Source organism: Sitophilus oryzae, unplaced genomic scaffold (genome assembly GCF_002938485.1).
Source record: "Sitophilus oryzae breed Bouriz unplaced genomic scaffold, Soryzae_2.0 scaffold_359_pilon_pilon, whole genome shotgun sequence".
NCBI lineage: Eukaryota > Metazoa > Arthropoda > Insecta > Coleoptera > Curculionidae > Sitophilus > Sitophilus oryzae.
Genome location: NW_022146928.1, coordinates 1,100,161 through 1,124,210, shown reverse-complemented (window position 1 = coordinate 1,124,210; position 24,050 = coordinate 1,100,161). Strand labels below are relative to the sequence as shown.

The 24,050-nt window shown below is 35.3% G+C and overlaps 1 protein-coding gene across 1 annotated transcript; it reads right to left on the bottom strand.

Moving 5' to 3' along the window:
• Nucleotides 1-144: 144 nt before the first annotated feature.
• LOC115884989 (caldesmon-like) lies at nt 145-23,362 on the bottom strand. The gene is made up of 12 exons (XM_030903730.1): nt 23,120-23,362; nt 21,103-21,262; nt 20,833-20,970; nt 20,713-20,767; nt 20,467-20,662; nt 19,332-19,607; nt 15,738-15,790; nt 12,262-12,390; nt 12,062-12,183; nt 11,905-12,004; nt 2,188-2,309; nt 145-380 (listed from the first exon to the last, which is right to left on the bottom strand). The coding sequence occupies exons 1-12, from the start codon at nt 23,239-23,241 to the stop codon at nt 201-203; spliced, it is 1,653 nt and encodes a 550-aa protein (XP_030759590.1). The 5' UTR covers nt 23,242-23,362; the 3' UTR covers nt 145-200.
• Between the last annotated feature and the right edge of the window lie 688 nt (nt 23,363-24,050).

Genomic DNA, 24,050 nt, shown 5'->3' with positions numbered 1-24,050 from the left:
AAAGCATTTTAGGACATAAATCTATACGAACTTTTATAATTATTTTTATCTGCAACATATGCTGCCGTAGTTATAGACTAACTTTTAGTCTGTGGTGTAACAAACTACGAAATCAAAAACCCTACAAACTTTAATATCATTCAGTTTATTTTATTAATGATACTACTCAGCGTATCTCAAAGACTTGTGATAAAACTTCATTAATCGTTAAGCACTTCTAAAGGAGGGCAGCTGTAATGCCTAATATTCCTTGGCATAATCATTCCATGTTGGTTCTTGGCACACTTTTTTACATAAAACACAACTGCCTTTACTAGATCTTCTGGCACTATACCACCAATACCCGGAATTGCTTCAACAAATACATCTTCGTAAGGTCTCTGAAAATTTAAAATAAATTTTAAATATTCCAGCGTTACACATACGCTTCGTCCTACGTGAGAGACAAAAGCGAGCGAGCAACGCGTGCGACAGCAGAGGGCGATGAGCGCGACTCGCGCGACATATTTCAGTTGCCTGCGATGCCGCTTCAGTCGTGCGACTCTCCTACCTAGGACAGCTTCGTAAGAAAACGTTATTTGATAAATACGCGTCGCTCGCACCGCAATCGCGCGCTTTTGTCCCCCACGTAGGATCAAGCGACAACAGCGGACGATGCGAGCAACAAGTATTTTTTCAAACACCTTTTTCTTCTGAAATCGTCCTGCGTCGGCAATGCAGGACACCTTCATAAGCATAGATAACAGACCTAATTCATAAGTTACATAAAAAATGATTAATTGTTCATAAGAAAACGTTTTTTGATAAGGTCGCGTCGCTCGCACCGCACGAATCGCCCCCGTTTGTCGCCCACGTAGGACGAAGCGATAGTACCTACTATAAAGTATTTTTAAATCCAACAAACTTTAATACTAAATTATTTTTTAGTAAAGTTCCAGACTTGCATATACACGGTGATTCACGGCCATGGGAAATTTGACGTTTATGGAGAACCTTATTAAGATCTTTATTATATTAACATATTAAATTAATGCATGGAACACCCAGTATACCGGGTGCGTCTCAAAAGTGGCTCACCCCTATAACTTTTTTACTTTTTCACATAATGAAACGAGATTTGGTATGCTAGTATATGACATAAATTAGGACTGATTGACGTATTCAGTTGTTTTTCAGGGTCACTTCCCGTTTCACCGGAAAAGAACTACATTTTTTGATTTTTAAATGGCACCCCCGGTATTTTTTACTTTATTCGATAGAAAATGACACTCTGAATAAAATGACAACTTTTGGCATTTTCTCATATGGTTTATTTTAAATTGTAACATGCAGTTCATAACGATAATTTGACTCGAAATACCAAGTGTGTGGTACCAAATTATTCGCAAAAAATGCTTTTTCCAAATTTGCTAATTAGCCACCCTCGTTCCATTTGAAAAAATTGAGATATGGTTAAAAATACGATTTGGGCATCTTTTAACCGTCCAAGACAAGACACGAAAAACATTTTCTCAAGGCCATGATACACAGCCATGGCACACTAGATTGAAATTTAAAATACGATTGTTTTTAAAGCAAAAATGTCAAAAGTTGACATGTGATATGTCATTCTATTGAGAGTGACATTTTCTATGGAATAAAGTAAAAAAATACGGAGAGTGTCATTTAAAAATCAAAAATTGTAGCCATTTCCGGTGAAACAGGAAGTGACCAAAAACAATTGAATACGTCAATCAATCCTAATTTGTGTCATATACTAACATACCAAATCTCGTTTTTTTATCTGTAAAAATAAAAAAGTTATAGGGGTGAACCACTTTTGAGACGCACCCGGTAGATACGGAGATAGAAAAATAGTTTCCATAAATATTACGGTACTAACATACCGGATGTTCCATTTAAATGATAAAATAAAAAAAAACAAAGGTGCCACCTCTTTTCAATGTATGTACTAAAGTACTCTCTGAAAATATTTTTGATAGACGGAACAGGTAAATTATTAGCTTTATGCAAAAATCCGCACTTTAAAAAATATGTTATCACCAGCTCTCTATAAACGTCTAACCTACAATCGCCTTAGAATTGCCGATATGCAAGATTAGATTGCTGTTTTAGTTCAGTAAGCAAGAATAGATATCAAAATTATTTCAACAACGTCGAAATGTCTTGAACAATACACTTGCTTACTTTATCTCCTTCTTCAATTTGACTATCGGTGCTGGTATCACTTTTTGATTTCTTTTCCCCAATAACTTTAAGCTTATCACTTGAACATTTCATTATTTCACTTCCCATAAAATGCTTTACACCTAGAAGAATGGGTAATTGTCAACAAATTGTCAGATCAGTAGGTATTTGTGTGTCTTAAAACTTTAAATCAGCTCGATTTTGTAATAATTTGTATAATCTGTTCAACGACAAAATCATTGACAGTGATAGATGTGTCTGTCATTTTAATTTCAAAGTAGTTAATTTTATTTTACAAAGAAATAAGTTGGTGCAATTGGAACGCATAGCAGAAAGTTAATATATTTAAAATTTGAATGACAAGTGATTACCTCAAATTATTGTGAAAAAAAATGTCTCTGTGAAAAAAAGTGAAAATGTCTCAGTGAAAAAAAATGTCAAATTATTGTGAAAAAAAATGTCCTCTATAAAACTGAAAAAATCTAATCGAGATATTTTATTTAAAAAAAATTATGGTATGTATTAATACAAAACAAACATGGGTGTATTTTAAATAAAACATCACCATCCACATACCAAAAAAATATAAAAAGATTTCTTACTTTCAAACTCTAGCAACTTACATTTATCAATATAATACAAATAAAAAAAATATTGCAAAGGAATAAATAAAACACAACATAAATGAAACAAAATATTTTATTAATAATAACACTTACTGAATTTTATACCTTAAAAGTTGGTTAATTAACTTCAATCCTCATTTTTTTAAACCAGTACCTTTACTATCTTTTGACATTATCTCTCTGCAGTACTAAAATTTATTATTTACCTATCGTGCGATGTTATTTTACAGATACTCCAGTTTTGGTACCATATACGAGATGGTACAAACTTTATTTGTCTAATACAATTCTCTAGGCATAGTCTCCTCAAAACTGTGTCTGTAGCGGCCTCTGGACACCGAATATTAATTATAAGCTATGGTCTGGGTCAACACTTAATTTTCCCTCGTGTTGACCTCCACTTAATTTTAAACAACACGAAACACAAGTCCAAAATGCAAAGTGCAAAATATTTATAATTTATATTTGACATAATTTGACACAAAATTATAACCTATAATTTGGCAAGAGTTTGACAACTCTCAAAAATTTCATAGAGTTCATACTGGTTCATACGCATCGGCGCGGCGTCCCTTTATCGTTCATCGTTCCATTAAACCAATAGTAGTGAAATATGATCTGTCATTTTTTAAATAAACCAATAAAACTGGTTAAAAACAACAAGACGGATTTATATATAAACCCATCCATAGTTAACTTAAAAAATATTTGAGTAACGGAGTAACGCAACGATGAACGATGCATGGACGCGGAAGCGTATATCGTGCGTATATGAACTCGCTTGCCAAACTATAGGTTATAAATTTGTGTCACATTATGTCAAATAACCTGCGTTTGAGAAGATTTTAAACATTTGCGAATTGTTTTTGCATTTTGGTTCGTGTTATTACGTGTGTTTTGCGTCTTTTAAAGTTAAGGGCTCGAACACACTGACGACCAGGTCGCACCGGCCAAGCCGCTGCTACCTCTAAAACCATTATTTCAAATGATACGGCGCACATTAACGTCCTGGCCGTCCGTTGGTCGTTGCGACCAGTAGACTGCACTAAAATATTATTACTTTCTGCCGCTTGTTGCCGTTTTTCTTCCAAATTAATAATTTTTCAGATAAAATCCCTCAAATTCAACGCACAATATTTTATTTTCTATAAGATATAGTGTTTTAGTGTAGTTTTTGCACACGTGCAGAAAATCCAAAGAAATAGAATACAAACTGGATCAAAGGGAAACTTAAATCTAGTCCTTTTTTATCAAGGGTCGATTCTAGTAGAAATTCAAAACATTTTTATATGGCATACCTACTCTATTTATAGTTAATATGATACCTGTTATTATACCTTCGAGTTTCGATGTTAAAAAATAAAAAAAAAATCATATTTAAAGTTTTTCTACAACCACTTTTTTTTATTAAATTAGTTTTTTTAGTTGTATTGCAGTCATGTACAAGGAGGATAACTATATTTTAAATATTATATTTAATTTAACGTTTTTCAAACAGGGTTCATTTGACTATATTTCTACTAGGTACATTATTTTTAGATAAAAATTAAGAGTAAAAGTAACTTAAACATTCATAAAAATAGAAGTAATTACTATTGTAGATTCTCAGTAACAATAAAAAAGGGGAATTTATATTGTAAACATTGAAATAACTGGAAGCTAAACTTTCTACCTGCTTATATTTAAAGCCAGTGTCTGACCACCTTTTTTAACGATGGCCCTAATATGTTTACTTCTAAAGTCGATAAGAGCCATCAGTAGAAGTCCATATCAGTAGAAAAAAGAAACAGAATATCTCCCTTTTTGTAGGTCGCGCGTACACAATGCTTTTTGTTCGGCCTATTTGTTCTGCTTGTTCGTGCGCGCTCGGTTCGTTTGGGCTAAAATGCTCAAGTCTGGACGCACCTTTAGGAACAATACTGTTTTTATCCTTTATTGCTATAATGCTGAAAATCTCTCGAGTTACATGTCTCACTCTACACATATATTAAATTACATACACGTAGGATGTAGAATATTCTGTTATGAAACGACTGATGGAATAGCAAGCATCGCTGATTTGAAAAACATGGAAATAACGGGGTTGGAGATTTTACTTGTCCCATTTACCACACCAGTATTTATTAGCAAATTTTACTCAGTCGGGGTTGGAGATTTTACTTACTTCATTTACCCCACCAGTATTTATTAACGAAAAATCCAAGAATATTTTAAATGCCTTATTTAATATTAGAACATTTAATAAACTCATGAATAGCAATGTAACGTTTTTAGTTCGTTACATGTCTTTTTTACATATGATATATGATGTCTGGCTTATCATCACCGGATTCCCTCTCGTTCAGGCCGGATAGTTTATTTGACGCGTAATTTTTACGTTCCCTAGTCGCCAACCCTGTTATCGTTCGACACAACCCTGTTACTATTCTGTGGAGGCGCGCGCTGTCAACGTCGCTTCTATCAACTCTCTCCGTGCTTAACCTCACTTTGTTTTGACTCTCTGTTGTATCCCAGCTTTTAGAAATGGTTGTGGCCGTTGCGGGTAGCAAATTAGGCACACTAAATAATTAAGTCATTTAATTAACTCGATCAATTGTTACAAACTAAATAACTATTACAAAACATAAGAATTCGGTTTCTTGGCGCGAAACGTGAATGTTGAAGGTCGAATGTCTATCCACAGAATAATCCTTCCTCTTCCTCGATTGACAGATATCAGCTGGACGGCCATTCAGGGTTGTTATTCTCCTCCCGTGGAACCAACCAATCTGTGGCGGGCACTTGCTACCTTCGGAAGTCTGCCACAGGGCTCCCCCCCAGTGAGGAAGCCACTGGTTGCGAACGGTTCTGCTGGCATACGTTGAGCAGCAAACGGTTGGCGTATGAATGTTCCTCCGCCAGTTGATGAGATGCTGGAACATATGCTGCCTTCCAGTCGATCCATGGAGACTCGTTGGGGAACATTCTGGACGTCCACCGTTAGGAACTTGTCATCTCGTTCCACAACTCTGTACGGGCCGCTATATGGAGGTGTCAATGGAGGCTTCACCTTGTCGTTACGTATGAAGACATGTGTAGTCGTCTGTAGGTCGGGATGGACATAGGCGGTGCGAACTGAGTGGTTGCTCGTTGGTACAGGCCTCAATGCTCCCATGGTCTCACGGAGTCGTTGAACAAATCGGTGTTCGTCAGTTGGGGTAGCACTTGGAACAAATAGCTGTCCAGGGAGGCGAACTGGTGCACCAAACACTAAATCGGAGGCTGTACAGGCGATGTCCGGTTTGAAGGTGTTCCGTAGGCTCAGCATGACGAGGGGAAGAGCTTCGACCCAGGATACGACGTCAGCAGCGATGAGTGCAGCCTTGAGGGTTCGGTGAAAGCGTTCGATACATCCATTTGATTGTGGGTGATAAGCAGTCGTCTTTATGTGCTGTACACCAAGTGCTGTGTTGAGCTGGCGGAACAACTGGCTCTCGAATTGTCTGCCTCTATCTGTAGTAATGGTCGCTGGCACACCAAAGCGGGATATCCATCCTTCGAGGAGTTTTTGTACCACTACTTCAGTAGTTATCTCACAAATAGGGATAGCCTCAGGCCATCTCGTAAATCGGTCAATGATCGTGAGTAGGTATCGAAAATTGTCACTAGGTGGAAGTGGTCCCACAATGTCGATATGTATGTGGGCAAATCGTTCGTCAGGCATTCCTAGTGGTGTCACCGGTGTAACAGTATGACGTCCTACTTTGGCCCGCTGACATTGAAGACACTCTCTGGACCACTGCTTGACTTGACGGTTCATATTATGCCACACGAAGCGTTCGGCGATCATTCTCAGCGTAGCAGCGTGTCCAGGGTGGGACTGGGTGTGGAACTTCAAGAAAACATCCCTCTGGAAGGTCGCCGGCACGTACACACGTACACGTCCATCTTGGATTGAACAGTATAGGGGTCGTTCGCTATCTGGTATGACAATGTGTTGAAGGTTTAAAGAGCTTGTGGGGTCCTGCAGAGCTTCTTGTAGACCTTCATCAGTTGTCTGAGCTTCAGCTAACCGGTCAAAGTCAATGGTGATGGGTGATGTTATTGCGTCTACCTCAGGTCGTGAGAGACAGTCGGCTACAATGTTCTTTTCTCCTTGGACATGTCGGATGTCTGTGGAAAATTGACCAATAAATTCCAGCTGGCGGATCTGTCGTGGAGATTGACGGTCATGTCGCTGCTGAAAGGCATACGTCAAGGGCTTGTGGTCAGTGTATATGATGAATGGCATGCCCTCAAGAAGGTAGCGGAAATGGTGAATACCGCTAAATATTGCCAACAGCTCGCGGTCGTAGGTACTGTAGTTACGCTCCGTCTTCGACAACTTCCGTGAGAAGAAAGAAATAGGCTGTAAGTGCTCACCAACAAGCTGTTGCAATACACCACCGATCGCGGTGTCCGAAGCGTCGACTGACATGCTCAACTGAGCATGGGGTGCTGGAAAAACCAACTCGGCAGCAGTAGCTAGGAGTTCTTTAACTCTGGTGAAGGCACTTGATGCTGCTGGGGTCAAGTTGAGGTCCTGTTGCTTTTTCTTTTGGTGGGAAAGTAGCTCGGTGAGTGGCATAAGCTCTTTTGCAGCATTCGGTAACCAGCGTCGATAGAAATTAACCATCCCTAAGAAGCGACGTAGCTGTTTGATGTTGTTGGTTGCGGAAAACTGCGAATAGCACTGACTTTAGCTGGCAGAGGCCTGACTCCAGTTGGGGAGACTGTGACGCCCAAGAAATTTGCCTCTCGTATCCGGAATTTGGACTTTTCTTTGTTGATTTGGAGTCCATTTGCTTCTAGGATCTGAAGAACTACTGCTAAGTGCTGCTCGTGTTCTGCTTCCGTCTCCGAGACTACCAGTATGTCGTCGATGTACACATATACAAATGAACACCCTCGGAAGAGATGGTCGAGGTACCGCTGAAGTGTCTGGGCGGCGTTACGTAAGCCAAAGGGCATACGTAGAAATTCGTACAAACCAAAGGTGTAATAACAGCCGTTTTTTGTACATCTTCTGGGCGGACTGGGATCTGGTGGAATGCATGTACAAGATCAATGGTAGAGAAAATTTTCTTTCCATGTAGCTGATTTGCAAAGTCCTGAATATGTGGCACTGGATAGCGATCAGGCTTGGTAATTGCATTTAACCGACGGAAATCCCCACAAGCACGCCACTGGCCGTTGGCTTTTGGACCATGTGAAGCGGGCTAGCCCATGGCGATTTTGATGGCTGAACAATGCCCATTTGTATAAGTTGATTGAATTCGGCCCGTGCAGCTTGTAGACGGTCTGGTGGAAGCCTGCGCGGCTTGGAGAACACTGGTGGGCCTTCGGTGTCGATATAGTGCTGGACTCTTCCAGGGTCGTCTGGTGCATCCGTTGGTCGGTCATAAGGATGGGCAGTAGATATTCCCACCTCCAACGCGCTTACTCGTCGAGACACACACGTAATGCTGCTTGGTATAGTTGGACACACAAGGCGCTTGTTTCGCATATCTACGGGTGAAACCATGGTGTACGAGGAAGTCAGCACCTAGGATGGCAGTAGTGACATCTGCAACAACAAAGGTCCATGTGACTGGCTGGCCAAAACCAAGGTCAAGTGTCAACTGTTTCTGCCCAAACGTTCTAATACAGGAACCAGTAGCAGAGTATAGGCGTATCATACTAGGTTTTGAAGCAGAACATGCTTTGCGTGGCAGCACACTTAAGTCGGCTCCAGTGTCAACGAGGAACTGCAGTTTTAGGGCTTTATCTGTGACGAAAAGGCGACGTGGTGCATGGGGGGGGCAGTGGTTGTCGCGATTACTGCGCCCCTCTTGATCGTTTTTGAGAAGGTACATGGTGCTCTACACTTCTTAGCTTGGGACCCACATCTCCTGTGATAGTAGCAGTGCCCGTCAGTTTTCTCGTCCACACTTACTTTGTTGTTTAACGCAGGCTTTCCGTCCATGGCCATGATAGGAAAACTAGAACATTGTATATATTTGTCAGCTTTCTTGGCCAATTCCTCCAGGTCTCCATCCAGGATTGCTATGACTCCCCGGGCTTGGGGTGGTAGGCGGTCTAACCAGAGTTTCTTTAGAACCTGCGTAGAAACGTTATTTGAGGCCAAAGCTTGCATTCGGTGGAGAAGCTGTGTTGGTTTAAGGTCGCCCAAGGTCATCTCCATAAGCTGGTGAATTTTGTCATCAGCGCTACTGTCATATCTCTCTAACAGTCTAGTTTTGAGGTCTTCGTAGGCCCTACCTCTAGTTGGATTTCGTAGTATGTCGGCTACCTCTAATAGGACCTCGCTGTTTAAACTTGTTACGGTGTGATCGAACTTGCAGTCATCAGATGTTATTTTGGCTTGCCTGAATTGGGCTTCCAGGCGTAGGAACCATAGTTCGGGCTCTGTGCGCCAAAACTCCGGTGCTTTAATCCCTACACGGGCAATAACGACTTGATCGTCGGTTTGGAAGTCGTTCGTGTCGGAGGTGGACATTGCGTATCTGAATTTGTTGCACTCACACGTTCGTCGGGGTCACCAATGTGGCCGTTGCGGGTAGCAAATTAGGCACACTAAATAATTAAGTCATTTAATTAACTCGATCAATTGTTACAAAACTAAATAACTATTACAAAACATAAGAATTCGGTTTCTTGGCGCGAAACGTGAATGTTGAAGGTCGAATGTCTATCCACAGAATAATCCTTCCTCTTCCTCGATTGACAGATATCAGCTGGACGGCCATTCAGGGTTGTTATTCTCCTCCCGTGGAACCAACCAATCTGTGGCGGGCACTTGCTACCTTTGGAAGTCTGCCACATGGTCATTATTTAAATCTTGCTGTATAATCTGAATCAGCTGCTATTTCAAAGCAACAGGTAAAGATGAAATATTATCCTTTTAGATTCGATATTATTATTGAATATTTTTAGGGTAGAGTTACGGATGTCCCAACTTGTATTTGTGTTTTGCTGGCACGTTGGCGTCCCTTTTCTTTTGTCCTCCAGAATGTCACATGGAAGAAAGGACATGTTTATTATTTATTAAGCCCTCGGAAGTATTTCGAGGTAGGTTTATTTTGTTTATTAGACCTTGTTTGGTTTTAAACAGGAGTTTCATATTTTTAGGGTCCAAGATACGGACTGTGTCCAAGGTACGGACTATTTCCAAGGTACGGACAGTGTCCAAGGTACGGACTGTGTCCAAGGTACGGACTATTTCCAAGGTACGGACTATTTCCAAGGTACGGACTGTGTCCAAGGTACGGGTAGTATCTTATGTATAGACATTATCTTATGTACAGATGTCCTGTGGACGAGTGTCCCCAGTAAGAACGATTTTTTCTTACATATAAGTGCCACAGCGTGGATGTAGCTTGAGTCCTATGCTGCTTCGTTCCCAGCTGTAAGCTAGTTAGTTACGGCTGTACCAATTTATGGTGTCTCATGCTGGCCCCTTTGGTTGTGTTGGATGGCTGAGTACAGAGATGCGAGACCACCTCACGCTGCTACTGTTTGAAGCAAGATTACATAAAGAACAGCTAAGTGTAGATTTACGTTCTAGTTTTTATGTTTAGATTTTCTATATTTTCAGTCTTAAACAATAACGTACATCTTAAGTAATATCGTACAGACTATGTTCAGTGGTTAGATTGTTAAGAACATTCATGTCGATATAATCTTTAAAATATAATTTAGATCTTAGGTTTCATTGCATTACATCTTGTAATGGTATTACTTTTATAGATATTATTGCACTATTTTAATAGATGGATAATCAAACATAGATTCTAGAATCTACAGGTGTAACATCTTCGATTTAGCATCATATGGAATATATCAAATTAATTAAAGTAATGCTACATTTCATATTTTCTCTTAAACTTTACATGTCCTGTATTTTATCGTAGTTGTTTTCATTGATATTTAGTACGACTCTTACCACCACTTTCTTTGACATATAACCACTATATATTTACTAGCACTCTACAATGTCATGTATCAGCAAAGAACGTCATGAATAAATATAGTCATTAGTTTTAAGTATTATACAACTGTGTTTTCTTTCTCTGTACATGCCTGGCGCCCAATATCTATATTTCTTTTGTTAATTATCTATAAATCTATATATCTTTTGTTAATTATGACTGATTAATTTTCTCTCTAGTGAAATACCTTATCCACGACTGCTCTCCGATGAAAAGCTGCCGTTGGCAGTGGTAGTGGTTTAAAAAACGCTACAGCAACTTCGCTTTTTAGTTAACTCGGATATTTTAACATTTCTGAAACAATGTTTTCTAATTGGTAAAACGTAAAAAATCGTTAGATCTGACAACTCTGTTGAAACTGGTCGTTCATCTAGCCGCAGCTAAAACGCAATGCATCCGGCCAGCCGACGGCCAGGTCGTTGCGACCTGGTCGTCAGTGAGTTAGAGCCCTAGTGAAAAAATCGAGGAAAAATGAACTGTAGACCCAGAGCACAGTTTATAGTTAATATGTAGTGCCCAGACAAAGAGTTTTATACACCAATAAAGTTACCGTCAGTAAAGTTTGTATACCATCTCGTATTTGGTATTTGATACTAGAAACAAGAGTATCGGTAAAATAACGACATCACACGATAGGCAAATAATAGATTTTAGTACTGCAGAAAGATAATGTCGAAAGGTACTGGTTAAGAAAAGTTAAAGTTAGTTAATCAACTTAAGTTATACAATTCAGTAAGTGTTATTAAAATGTTTTATTTTATTTATGTTGTGTTTTATTTATTCCTGTGCAATATTAAAAAACTTTTACTTTTAATCACTTGTCACTCAAATTTTAAATATATTAATTTCCTGCTATGCGTTCCAATTGTAACAACTTATTTCTTTGTAGAATAAAGTAAACTATCTACTTGGAAATTAAAATGACAGACCCATATATCACTGTCAAGGATTTTGTTGTTGGACAGACTTTATACACTATTTTTTGATACCCTATATATTTTTCGTAAGTCTTTTTAAATTTTATTTAATATACTCATTAAGAAATCAATAAAAAATGGTTGATTGTTATTACAAAATGTTACCTTCTTCTTGGGATTGTGTAAGAGGCATATCTGCTATGAGTTTGCATTTAAACTTTTCCAGCTCATCGTCTGTTTCTCCAGCCATTTCCTGTTGTAACGCCTATAAATTTATTTTAATTAGATATTACTAGAAAATATTAAATTAACAGATATGTACTTTTAGTCGCTCCAAATCTTCTTTTAACGTAATGTCTTCATCGAATACGTGTTCTAAATCTCTAAGTGGTTCATTACTAATTGTATCTACTGACTCGTATTCCTTCGCTTCTGTTTCTGTTTCTATAATTCAAAAATAATAAGATTTATTTATACATATTTGGAATTAAATTGAAATTATTGAAAAAAATATATCTATACCGTCCATTTTTTCGTCAGATTTTTCTTCAACATCTTCATGTTTTTCGTGTTCAGGTTCGACCTCCTTACTAGTTTCTTGATCATCAACGCTATGCTTTTCAACGTCAGTCTCTTCGATGTCTTCCTCGCCTTTAAAAAACATTTTAATAAATTACTTAAATATTGCTCCAAAAAATCGTTTATGGGTGTATTTTGTCACTGATTATTTTTAATTTTACGTATGTTATGTTCTTTAAAATCAAAGAAGCGATTGCCATACATTACTAACATCTATACAGATGCATGAGCAATACATTTATTTTTATTAGACTGTATTAAAAAAGCCTTTTTTATTTTTCTTTTAGAGGCTATCGCTTCTTTCATTATAATTTTGACGTTATTAAAATTTATTCTGTGCACTGTGTCCCATGAATGCTGACAAATCTTAGATTTGTGAAAATCTCCCTTTCTTAAATAATCTTTATGTTCTTTAATTCTAACATTATTTATAATTATTACGTAATGTTCGAATTAAAGAACATAAAGATTATTTAAGAAAGGGAGATTTTCACAAATCTAAAGGTGCCATTACACGGCGCGTGGAGCACCGCGCCTGGACCGTCGACTGCCGCTCCACGCTCCGTGTGATTGGGTCGGCGCGCCGATTTTCGGGTCACGGGCCTGGTATATGAGCAGTTAAGGCTGATTCATGGTACACCGTGACGGGCCGGGGCCGTGCGACGGTGAAGGCACGGCCAAACATTGTCAAATGGTATTTATACCTATGCATTCATGCTAAGCCGAGCACGGGCCGAGCTTCTACTACCGTGTCTACTTTACGGAACGTGCCCGGCTCGGGTACGGCCCGGTGTACCATGAATCAGCCTTTACACGGAGTGTGGAATCCCGCGCCAGGACACGCCTGAACCGTGAACTACCGCTCCACACGCCGTGTGAATGGGTCGGCGCGGAGATCGTCAGGCGGCGTGTCGTTCCCGTCAACTGGCGGTAAACTGCACACTCCAAAGCAAACGCGTCGCGAAAAATTTTCGCCAATAATTTTTTTAATTTAGTTAAATTTAATTGTTACATAATTTATTTAAATATCTCCATTTAATACGAAAATGCATAATTTGATATTCGCTTAAAGAAATCTATATATATCATATTAATTAGGTGGAAAATTACTGAAAATACGGGTTATACCAATATACTCTACAATCTTATTGTTTAAAATAATTATTATTATTTATTCTAAATGTTGTATAAAGGGTAAGGAACACTAGATAAATTTTGCTGAGGTGACTTATGTATGTATGAGTAATAATTACTGTATTTTTTAATAATGTTTATTGCATTTATACTTCTAAAGATGCGGTTTTCACATCACTATGCTACTTTTTATGAAACCAAAGATGCTCCAAGAGTTGTCCTAGTCTTTTTAGTTCCTAAAATACAGAGCGAATTTTAAAATGTTGCATTTTTCGACCCCATCGTATATTGGTTAACATATCGAAAAGGTGAAAACTAAAAAATAAAAAACTCAACGAGACTAATTGAGTTTTTTTTATATAGAATCCAGTGACGTTAACTAGTTTCGCTTGTAACTCTCATTTTCGAAATATGACTTCTATTTTATAAATGACACCCAGTGTATTATTTTTTATTTTATTTGCCTAGTTATGGGCTTTCTAAAAATACGATATACTCTAATTATTTTCATAATTAAGGTAAAAAAATCATTATTTAACTTTTGAACATAAATAAACCTGGTTTAAAAAAGTATTATTATCTTATTTAATTTAATTTAACCAGATGATTTTGCTTTCCACTTTGTTATCTTAATAAACTGCACTGAAAATAAAGTTGGGGAATAAATTAGTATTATTCGATTGTATTAATTTAAACCCAATTTAAACCGATAATCTATGTTAAAAAGTTATACAATGCATTTTTTGTATCTGCCTGCCGGTCGGTCGTCCCATCGGCGCCGGCGCACAGTGCGGTGGATGATAAGCCTAGCGGGACAAAACCGTTTTGTTTATAAAAATAAGCCAAAAAATGTGTACTGATAAGAATAAATAGTGTTCATTCCAACTGATATAAAAATGCATGAATTATTTTTTGGTCGTATACATTTTTATCAACAAAATTTGATAGTTTTCTGCTCAGCCAGGTAGAGGTCATACGAAAACAAAATATTTACAAGTGCATACATTCTATTCCAAACCCAAAATATGTTGGAGATTGCCAAAGGTATGTAAAAAGGCGTTTTAAAACCAACATCATCTCTTGACCGTTTTGTGGGATATCATGATGCAATTTTTAGATCCCAACTCTCTTAGTAACGAAGAAAAGAAAGGTGTTAAAACCCATCTACGATCATTTTCTCTTGTTTTTTTTAGAGTTCAAGCTTAAAAGGTGGCCCTAAAGTTTTATTCCAATTGGCTAGTATAATAACGAAACAAAGACTCATTAAAGGGCTAATTGAAGAGCATTGAAATGAAGAATTAGGTTTTGCAAGTACTATGAACTTTAGGGCTAGTGGGGGTAGGAATGCTGCTGTAATCGTTGAAACCTTAACTGAAACTCCATCGAAAGACACTGCGTTTAAAAAATCAATAAATAACACATTGGTGTCATTTATTGATTTTTACTGACTATTGAGTCAGTTCGGCAATTTTTCTCAAGACAAAAAAATCCAAATGATGTTCTAGTTAAATAAAGCATGACTATATGCAAAATCCTTTTTTAATTTCTTATAATTTCTAATGAAAACTAAATGATTATTAGTAGTTTTAATAAAAGTTTTAAAAATTGTCTTAGATACTTACTATATATGAATTTACAATTACAGAGTGTTAAAATTAAAATTAAAATAACTGTTTTATTTATTTTTAAATAAAATATATTTTTTTAAATAAAATATATTTTTTTAAAATAAAATATACAGGGTTTTACAAGATCACAAAGTAATTAAAAAATAACTGCAAAAAAAAAGTTTTTTTTAAGTATTTACCTGATATCATAATTTTATTTATTTAGCATTAGTTTACAGTACGATTTTTGTGTATCACGTACGAATAATATAATAGTTTTATTATCTTGTTATTATATTTATTAATAAATTAAGTTGTTAATAAATAAATAAATTTAACCCATATGGGTGCTATACATATATTAAACCATTTGCTACGTTCTTAGATTTTAAGTCCCAAACATCGCTCCTGAGGTTTTGTCCGGCTAGAATTACCACCCGCCGCACTGTGGGGCGCGTCTTGGCGCGTCTAGGCGCGGCGCTTCACGCGCCTGGAGCGTGGATCGGCGCTCCACACGCCGTGTAATGGCACTTAAGATTTGTCAGCATTCATGAGATGATTCATGATAAATACCATACAACAGTGGCGAAATACCCGTATAGGATTTTTTGGAGAGATGAATCCGCCACATAGGTATAGACATTTTTTAAATATTGCTAATCAAATTGACATACATACTTTTTATTTTATCCTCATGTTTATTTGACAAATCATCTTCATCTTCGGATTTACTAAATTAAAAAACAATCATTTTTTTTAAATGAATCTACTAGCAATACTATTTAACTAATTACTTAAAATTTAGATATAATTTGAAAACCGCTACGAATAAAGCTTGATTTTCATGCATCCGTTATCCGACGATACGATGATACGATATTAATTTTATTGGTTGAATTGAAAGACTTCGTATCATCGTATCGTCGGACAACGGATGCATGAAAATCAAGCTTTAATTATTTCAATAAATCAAATTCAAGAAGAAAGCATAGCAACAGTTTTTGAAGTGAAACTTCTTTACGCGTACTGGGGGTAAAAATTGAAGGCCGTGGCACACGAGCTAACGTCATGAAAAGTGATAACGATCGAAAAGTGGTAAGCCAATGAGGAAGGTGAGATGGGTCTTTGGAGCATCGTAACTCGGGTCCTATATGAGCTAGCGGCTGAAACCTTAGATATTATAAACTTCGCGTATAAGTAAATTCGCTTCATTTTTGTTGAAGATACGTCAGCGACATTCGACTATCTGATTATTTTTGTCTTTGACACCGATTAATCAATCGTCTGTCTTTCTTTTGGGCATATGTCATTTTTATGTAATAAAATAGAAAATATAAATACAGGGTGGCGCCTCTCATACGCCTCGGAGGCTCTAATGAGAACGACCTTTTGTATTGAAATATAATTTTGTGAGCATATGTTCATATTCAGAGCACTTTTTTAAAAATATGGAGAGTTCTACAGGGTGTCCCCAAAAAAAGGTACATATCAAAGTTGTGTTTTTTGTAATGGAACACCCTATATATTAATTGATTTTCGGATTCTGGGAGAAAAATAAAGGTGAGTTTTATAAGAGAATGAATCTCTAAAATGTAAGGTTTTTGACATATTTAACATTTTCTAGAAATAAAGAACAATTTTTAAATTACAATAAAAGCTACCTATATTGGAATTTACCCGGTATAGCCTATATGTAGTTAAATTAACTAATGTACTTTAAATCAAATTAAAACTTGATCCAAAAAGTTGTACAGGGTGAGATAAAATTAATATTGAACATTGATCACCTTTAAAAGCATGTTACTCTCTTATTTTAAATGGAACACCCAGTATATTATTCCTATACTTAATGGAGAATTCATGTCTCTTCAAAATACTATTAAGGTTGCCTACCCCTCAAACAAATATTTTCCAAGATATTTTCATTTACATGATTTGATCTGAGTAGATCTTTATTATTTGATAAAATCTAGGTGACTGTGATATGTCTGATGTTACTTCAACATAGCTGTCTAATTAGTCCAAGTTTAACAACTAGTTATCATTTTGTGTCAGTGAAAACAAACTAAATTCTCAGAATTTTGCCGAAAATGCAAACTTATCTTACATCAGAGAGAATTGATATGATTCCATTAGTTGGTGAATGCAGTGTGCATTCACAAATTAATAGAATACTTAAATGCTCCTGATTTTATCTAGTGTCGATTTTTTATGGGGATATTTTAAAGACAGTGCTTACAAAACTTGGCCAACTATTGTCGACAATAGCAGAGAAATAATTATTGCAGCTGCTTTTCGAGGTAGAACTCCACGTATGCCTTTTAAAATGAAAAGATCCTTTTGAAAAGACCTACACTTTTTTAAACATGTCGTTCAAATCCTTCAATTTAATAGTTGTTAGTAAGAAGAGTCACTTCAAATATGCGCACATAGTGCACACACAATTTTTTTCAAGAATTTTTATTTAGTGACAAAGTCAATTGTATAAAGATCTCTATACTATATACAGGGTCCGGCAATAGTGCGTCGGGCATCTGTAAATAAAAAACTTGAGAATTTTGTTTAAGTGCAAATCTAAAGTATGTACCAGGATGTATTTCAGGAAAATATTTTAACTTCAATAGGGTGGCTCAAAAAAGTGTGAGTGGACCTGGATGATTTTTTTTAAATAGAACACCCTGTATATTATTGCATTTTTGGCTTCCTTTCATATCACTTTACATAACTCTAAGATATGAATAAATACATTTCGATAGTTTCAGAGATATTAAAAAATAAATCAAAAATATATATTTTTAAGCCCTTAAAAAAATATTAAAAATACAAGAACTGTTCTGAAATCAAAACTATACTAAGTATTTACTTTAGATGGTCTGTACTTACTTTGCTATAAATATAAAAATCTTAAATTATACAGGATGTTCAAAATTCTACGCCAAACTTTCTAAAATATAAAATAATTTTTCTTCGTTTTTTTAAATAAAACACCCTGTATATTATTTTTTCAATAGATGGAGAATTAAAAAATGAACATTTTTGGTATTTAGAGTATTTAAAAATTTTTAACGAGTTCGCAGATATTTGCGGTTTTATATTTCATATGGAATTTTCCACAGTAAATTTTTATCAAAGCCACCCAATGATTTTTCTCTCGTATTTTACCATTGAAAGCGCCATATGAAATAATACTGCGTGTATCTGCGAAACCGATAAAAATTTTGAAATACTCTAAATACAAAAAATGTTTATTTTTTAACTCTCCATTTAATAAAAAATAATATACAGGGTGTTCCATTTAAAAAACCAAAGAAAAATTATTTTATATTTTAGAAAGTTTGGCGTTGAATATTATTTATTTATTCGTGTCAGAGGCATCATCAAGATTACATTACATATACATATAATATCACATACAACAACAATAACAACAATAATTACATATAATAATAATAATAATAATAAGTAAAATTGCAAACATAAAAGTTATACATGAAACCACAGTACATTAAAACGATTAATAGATATAAAACAAACATAGCATATATAAACATCATTTGAGACGGGAAACTAAACATATTTTGCCCAGAAGCGGGCGACGTCAATTGCGTTCGACTTTGCTGCCATAAGGTCCTCTATAGTGCACTTGGCGGGGCACAGTGGGCAAGTATACATATGTTGGGTGGTTTTTAGTGATATTTATAATATCTCAACTTACATTGATTGTTTCTTTTTCTCTTCACTTTCAAGCATCAAAGGCGTTGAATATTGAACATCCTGTATGATTTACGATTACCATATTTATAACAAAGTAAGAACAGACCATCTAAAGTAAATACCTCATATAGTTTTGATTTCAGAACAGTTCTTGTATTTTTAATAATTTTTTTAAGAAGGGCTGAAAAATATATTTTTTTGATTTATTTTTTAATATCTCTGAAACTATCGAAATATATTTATTCATATCTTAGGGTTATGTAAAGTGATCTGAAAGGAAGCCAAAAATGCAATAATATACAGGGTGTTCCATTTAAAAAAAATCATCCAGGTCCACTCACACTTTTTTGAGCCACCCTATAGAAGTTAAAATATTTTCCTGAAATACATCCTGGTACATACTTTAGGTTTGCACTTAAACAAAATTCTCAAGTTTTTTATTATAGGAGCTACAGATGCCCGACGCACTATTGCCGGACCCTGTATAATAATATAATAGCTACATTAATAAAAATGTATGATCATATTTTGCTCAATATTTATAATATCTCAACTTACATTGATTGTTTCTTTTTCTCTTCACTTTCTTCCACATCACTTTTTGTACTTTCTTCTACATGTTCTGTACCTTCCTCTGCCTCTTGTTCCATCGCTATATTATCAAGAGCCACATCTAATTGATCAACTGCTTCTTCATCCTCCGCCATTTCTTCTTTAAGATAGTCTAAAGAGTAATGGTCATCATCAGGCAGACTTGGACAAGACACCACTTTATATACATCATCCTTTTTTTCAGTTTCCTCGGCCGATAGGGTTGAGCTTTTACTTTCACTACTAAAATAGTATTAAAGATTGTTGATTTATAATTTGTGTCTATAAAATAATAGGTATATATTTATCTACGTCAGAGAGTTAAGAAGCTCTTAACTCACTCATTTTTAGTGAGTTAATAGCTTCTTAACTCACGCATTTTCATTACCGCACTCCTTGTTTAGATGACTACCAAAGAGAAAAAAATATTTTGTAAAACATTTATTTTGCACTAAATACAAATAAACTGTTCTATTGATAATAATAATTATAAAAACATGAAAACTTATTTTATTATAAATGTTAATGATACAGTTTGAAGTAAATGCCCGATGAAGCATATATATTTATTTTAATAGATATCATAGTACGTATCATTGAATAGAAAGCCCCAAGAGACGAAGGCTTATAAGTAGCGGATAAATTGGGAAAATTTAGGAGTACCTTTTCATTTTCATAGTTGGGTACTTTTATTTCGGTGCACCATTTTTCATACTTAGAGTATGTATATTCATACTTCTGTTTCGATCTTGCTGGAAGCAATCCAGAAATGGCTCTGAATGTCTCTTCTTCAATGTCAGAGGAATACTTTCCGAATCGCTCATTTTTTAAACTAGTGACATCAATATTATTTACTGTCATATTGACATTGTGTTATTTGAACAAAGGTATTAAGGTAATAAAATTGATTTTTAGAATAGGTATATAGTTAAGTAACAATAATTTTTTAAATTCATTGTGTGTTTTTATAGTTAGACGTAGATAAAATATTGTACAACACACGCGAGTTAACTCCATTAAGATATTTGTCCTTGTAAATTAACTTTCACACGCGTATCTTAATGATTATGTTAACTCACTTGTAATCGTAAATATCTATTACCTCCGCTCAGTTGTAGATAACACATCTTCGTGTACTTCTTCCATGTCCTCAACTTTTTGAACTTTTTCCCTCCATAATGATAGCAAAGAGTCTCTAAATAAATAGTTTCTTAGTATTTGATCGTGTGATGCATCAATATTTGCCAAAAATGTGTAGAGGTCTATAAAAGTTTCACAGCTTATTATGGCGGATCCCCCTAAAAAAATACTATAAATAACTGTGGAGTATATTTGGTTAGCAACTCACCTTCAGGTTCTTCACTTATGATTTCGCAAAGTAAAATCATCGTGTGTGTTAGATCCTAGAAATATAAATTAAATTATGCAATGACTAGACAATCTGCAGATTGAATAAAACTTAGTTTACATCTGATAGTGTTCCTGCACACAGAGCAACAAATCTTAGCCATGGAATAGCTTCCACATCATCAAAACCACCAAGACATAATATTTTGATTAATGTTTTGTGTTGCAGGCAAGCTCCAATCCATCTGTCCCATAAGACCTACGCACACGAAATTCAGCATTTTTATCACTTGGTCAAATTAATCAAAAAGAGTATATATGTTCGAAATATAAAATTTAGAAGATAAAATGCAGAAAATGGAAAATAAATCATGTAGCTAATCTACTATACCTTAAATGAAATGGTCAAGTTGTTTTGAAGCTGAAAAATTAAGGCTTTTAACCAACCAGGGGTAATGCCATAATAATCTCGCGGTATTGGATATTCCAATCTTGGTTTTACCGGTGGAGGAATATTTAGAGACAAACAACGGAAATAAGCAGTAGACCATCTAGAAAATGAAAATAGACACTTGTAAACCATCATATAGCTAAATATAAAATGTCGTACCGTAAACCGTTAATAAACATGCGCTGTTCAATGCAGAATGATCAGTTTGGGTTATTTAGTCGTATTTTATATACACTGTGTCAATTTTAAAACCCTTAATATCTTTCTTGCACACGTCAATTTTATTTGTAAGGGGGACAGTTTAAATGAATATTTTTTGCCTTTTTCTTTCAAACCCCTAGGGGGGGGTGTAGATGTCACTCTTACAATCTTTAATGGGAATGGGGGTCAAGTAGCACATCGTTTTAAAGGGCATTTAATTCTCTGTTCAGTGGTATCCAACTGTGTTGCTTTTTGTCCAGAGGTTTCCGGATAATCGCGTTTCATAGTTGCACAAACAATTAAACATGTCTGCATTCAGATTTTGGTTTTCAGGCTAATGTTTACTCAAAAATTATTGCAATGGATCTCCTTGTAGTACAAATGATTAGAATATTAAGTTACACCACTTACGCCCTGTCTTATAAGTTGTTCAAAATGTTATTCATTTTCCTGCAAACAATAAGAAAGTCTCTTCAAACTCCTCTCTAACATTTCGGTAAACTTCACCGGGAATTGACCGGCATTCTGTTGTACTTCGCCTTTTAAGATCATAAATATCAGTAAGTTGTGTCTCATAAACATGGAATTTAAGATGTCCCTAAAGAAAGAAGTCTAAGGGTGTTAAATCCGGTCATCTTGGAGGTTATTCAATTGGTCCCCTTCTGCCAATCCATGTACCCAGAAATCTCTCGTTTAACCACTGTCGGACCGGAAGAAAATAATGAGATGGAGCACTGTCCTTCTGGAATGTTAACAAATCCCCCTGTATTTGAGTATCTAGCTCTTGGATGATAAGAGGATCAATAGTTTCTTGAAGCATATTAAGGTACAGATGACCCCTGTCAAGTTTCCTTCAATAAATAAAGGACCAATAATGGCATATCTAAGATAACCAACCATAACATTAACTTTTTGGGGATATTGTGTATGTCCTTCTCGAAAAATATGCGGGTTTTCGTCACTGCAATAATCGTATTTGAGAAAAGAAACGTTAATGTTTATGATTTTTTTCTGTTTATTAGTATTTCGACCCCCCTAGAAAAATGTAATGGCTATGTCCATGTTGCTATCTAATCTTCTCATCAACTACAAGGAGACCCATTGCAATAATTTTTGTGTAAACACCAGTCTGAAAACCAAAATCTCAACGCAGGCATGTTTAATTGTTTCTGCAACTTTAAATCTCGCGATTATTCGGAAACCTCTGGACAAAAAGCAAGAAAGTAGGATACCACTGAAAAGAGAATTAAACGCCTTTTAAAACGATGTGCCACTTGACCCCCATTCCCATTTAATATTGTAATGGTGACATTTCCCCCTTCCTAGAGGGATAAAAGAAAACGGCTAAAAATATTAATTTAAAGTGTTCCCCTTACAAATAAAATTGACATGTCTTTCCGATTTTTCATATTTTTGACTGCGAGAAAGATATTAAGGGTGGGTATTTTTAAAATTGACACAGTGTATATTTGACAGCATGTAGTAGAGATAACTTTATTTTTGAAAATGACGAACCCCATACATTACACAATGTGAAAATATGAGGAATGTACCAAAGTTATACTGCTATCACAAAGATACTCCACTTTAAGGTAAAATTAAAATATATTCTGTAAAAGAAACAGATGGCAACTGATAAAACTGAACATACATTTTATGTAATTTATATTATAAAGTAAATTATAACAAGAATATATTCAATTATTATGATTTTATAGTCCGAGAGATATATGGCCAAACATTATATTTCACTTACTTTAAAAGATCTCGAGGCTGAGTGCGAATGGCAGCTTTAGCGTACTGTCTCAAAAGATATGGAAAAGTTGGTGGTATGCATATCTGTTCTGAACAGTACATTTCATCCGGTAGACCAGGCATTTTCAAGTATATGGAGCTAAATGATTAATTTGACTTTAATATTTTAAAAACTTGTATAAAGCACGTTGTATAATGTTAGTTTTTAATCATCAAAGTCGATCAAAGTCTTTGTCACAAGTCATCATTTGTATGTAACAGTAGTTGTTATGGAAATATCGATTACAGGGTGATTCAGTTAGGCTTCCTAAAAAGCTATATATTAGGTTTTTGGTTTGTGAATTTTTTTTACATAATATGGGGGTAATTGTAACGCACATTTTGAAAATATTTTTGGAAAAATACAGGGTGATACAAACATATTTTCAAACAAAAAGTTGTATATTTTTAAATGGAATACTATATACTATATTTTTTGCTCAGTGGATTTGACACTAAATTTCGTTCTAAAAATAAAATAATGTCGTATAGGTACTATACCGAGTGGTTTTTGAATATAACCGTTTGTAAACTAAATTTACTGCTTATATAAAGCCCTTTTAAAATTCTAAATTCGACGAATTATTATTTTTTTTAACAGAAAGTAGTGTATAATAGTATCTTCTTCAAAATTCCTTTTACCAAAATTTGTAATTTTGTTAAAGTACCTAAGTTAAATTTGGATTATAAGTTAACAAAAGTCGATATACAGGGTGGTCCGAATTGTATTCCGGAACTTCGGCAGCATATTCTGCAGATAAAAATAAATAAAAAAGTTCGTATAAATGTAGGTCCTAAAATGCGTAGTTTCAGAGATACAGGGTGTAGAAGTTTCATTTTTATTTCGATTTTTTCTAAATAATTTCTGAAGTAACGTCAATATTTGGATGTTA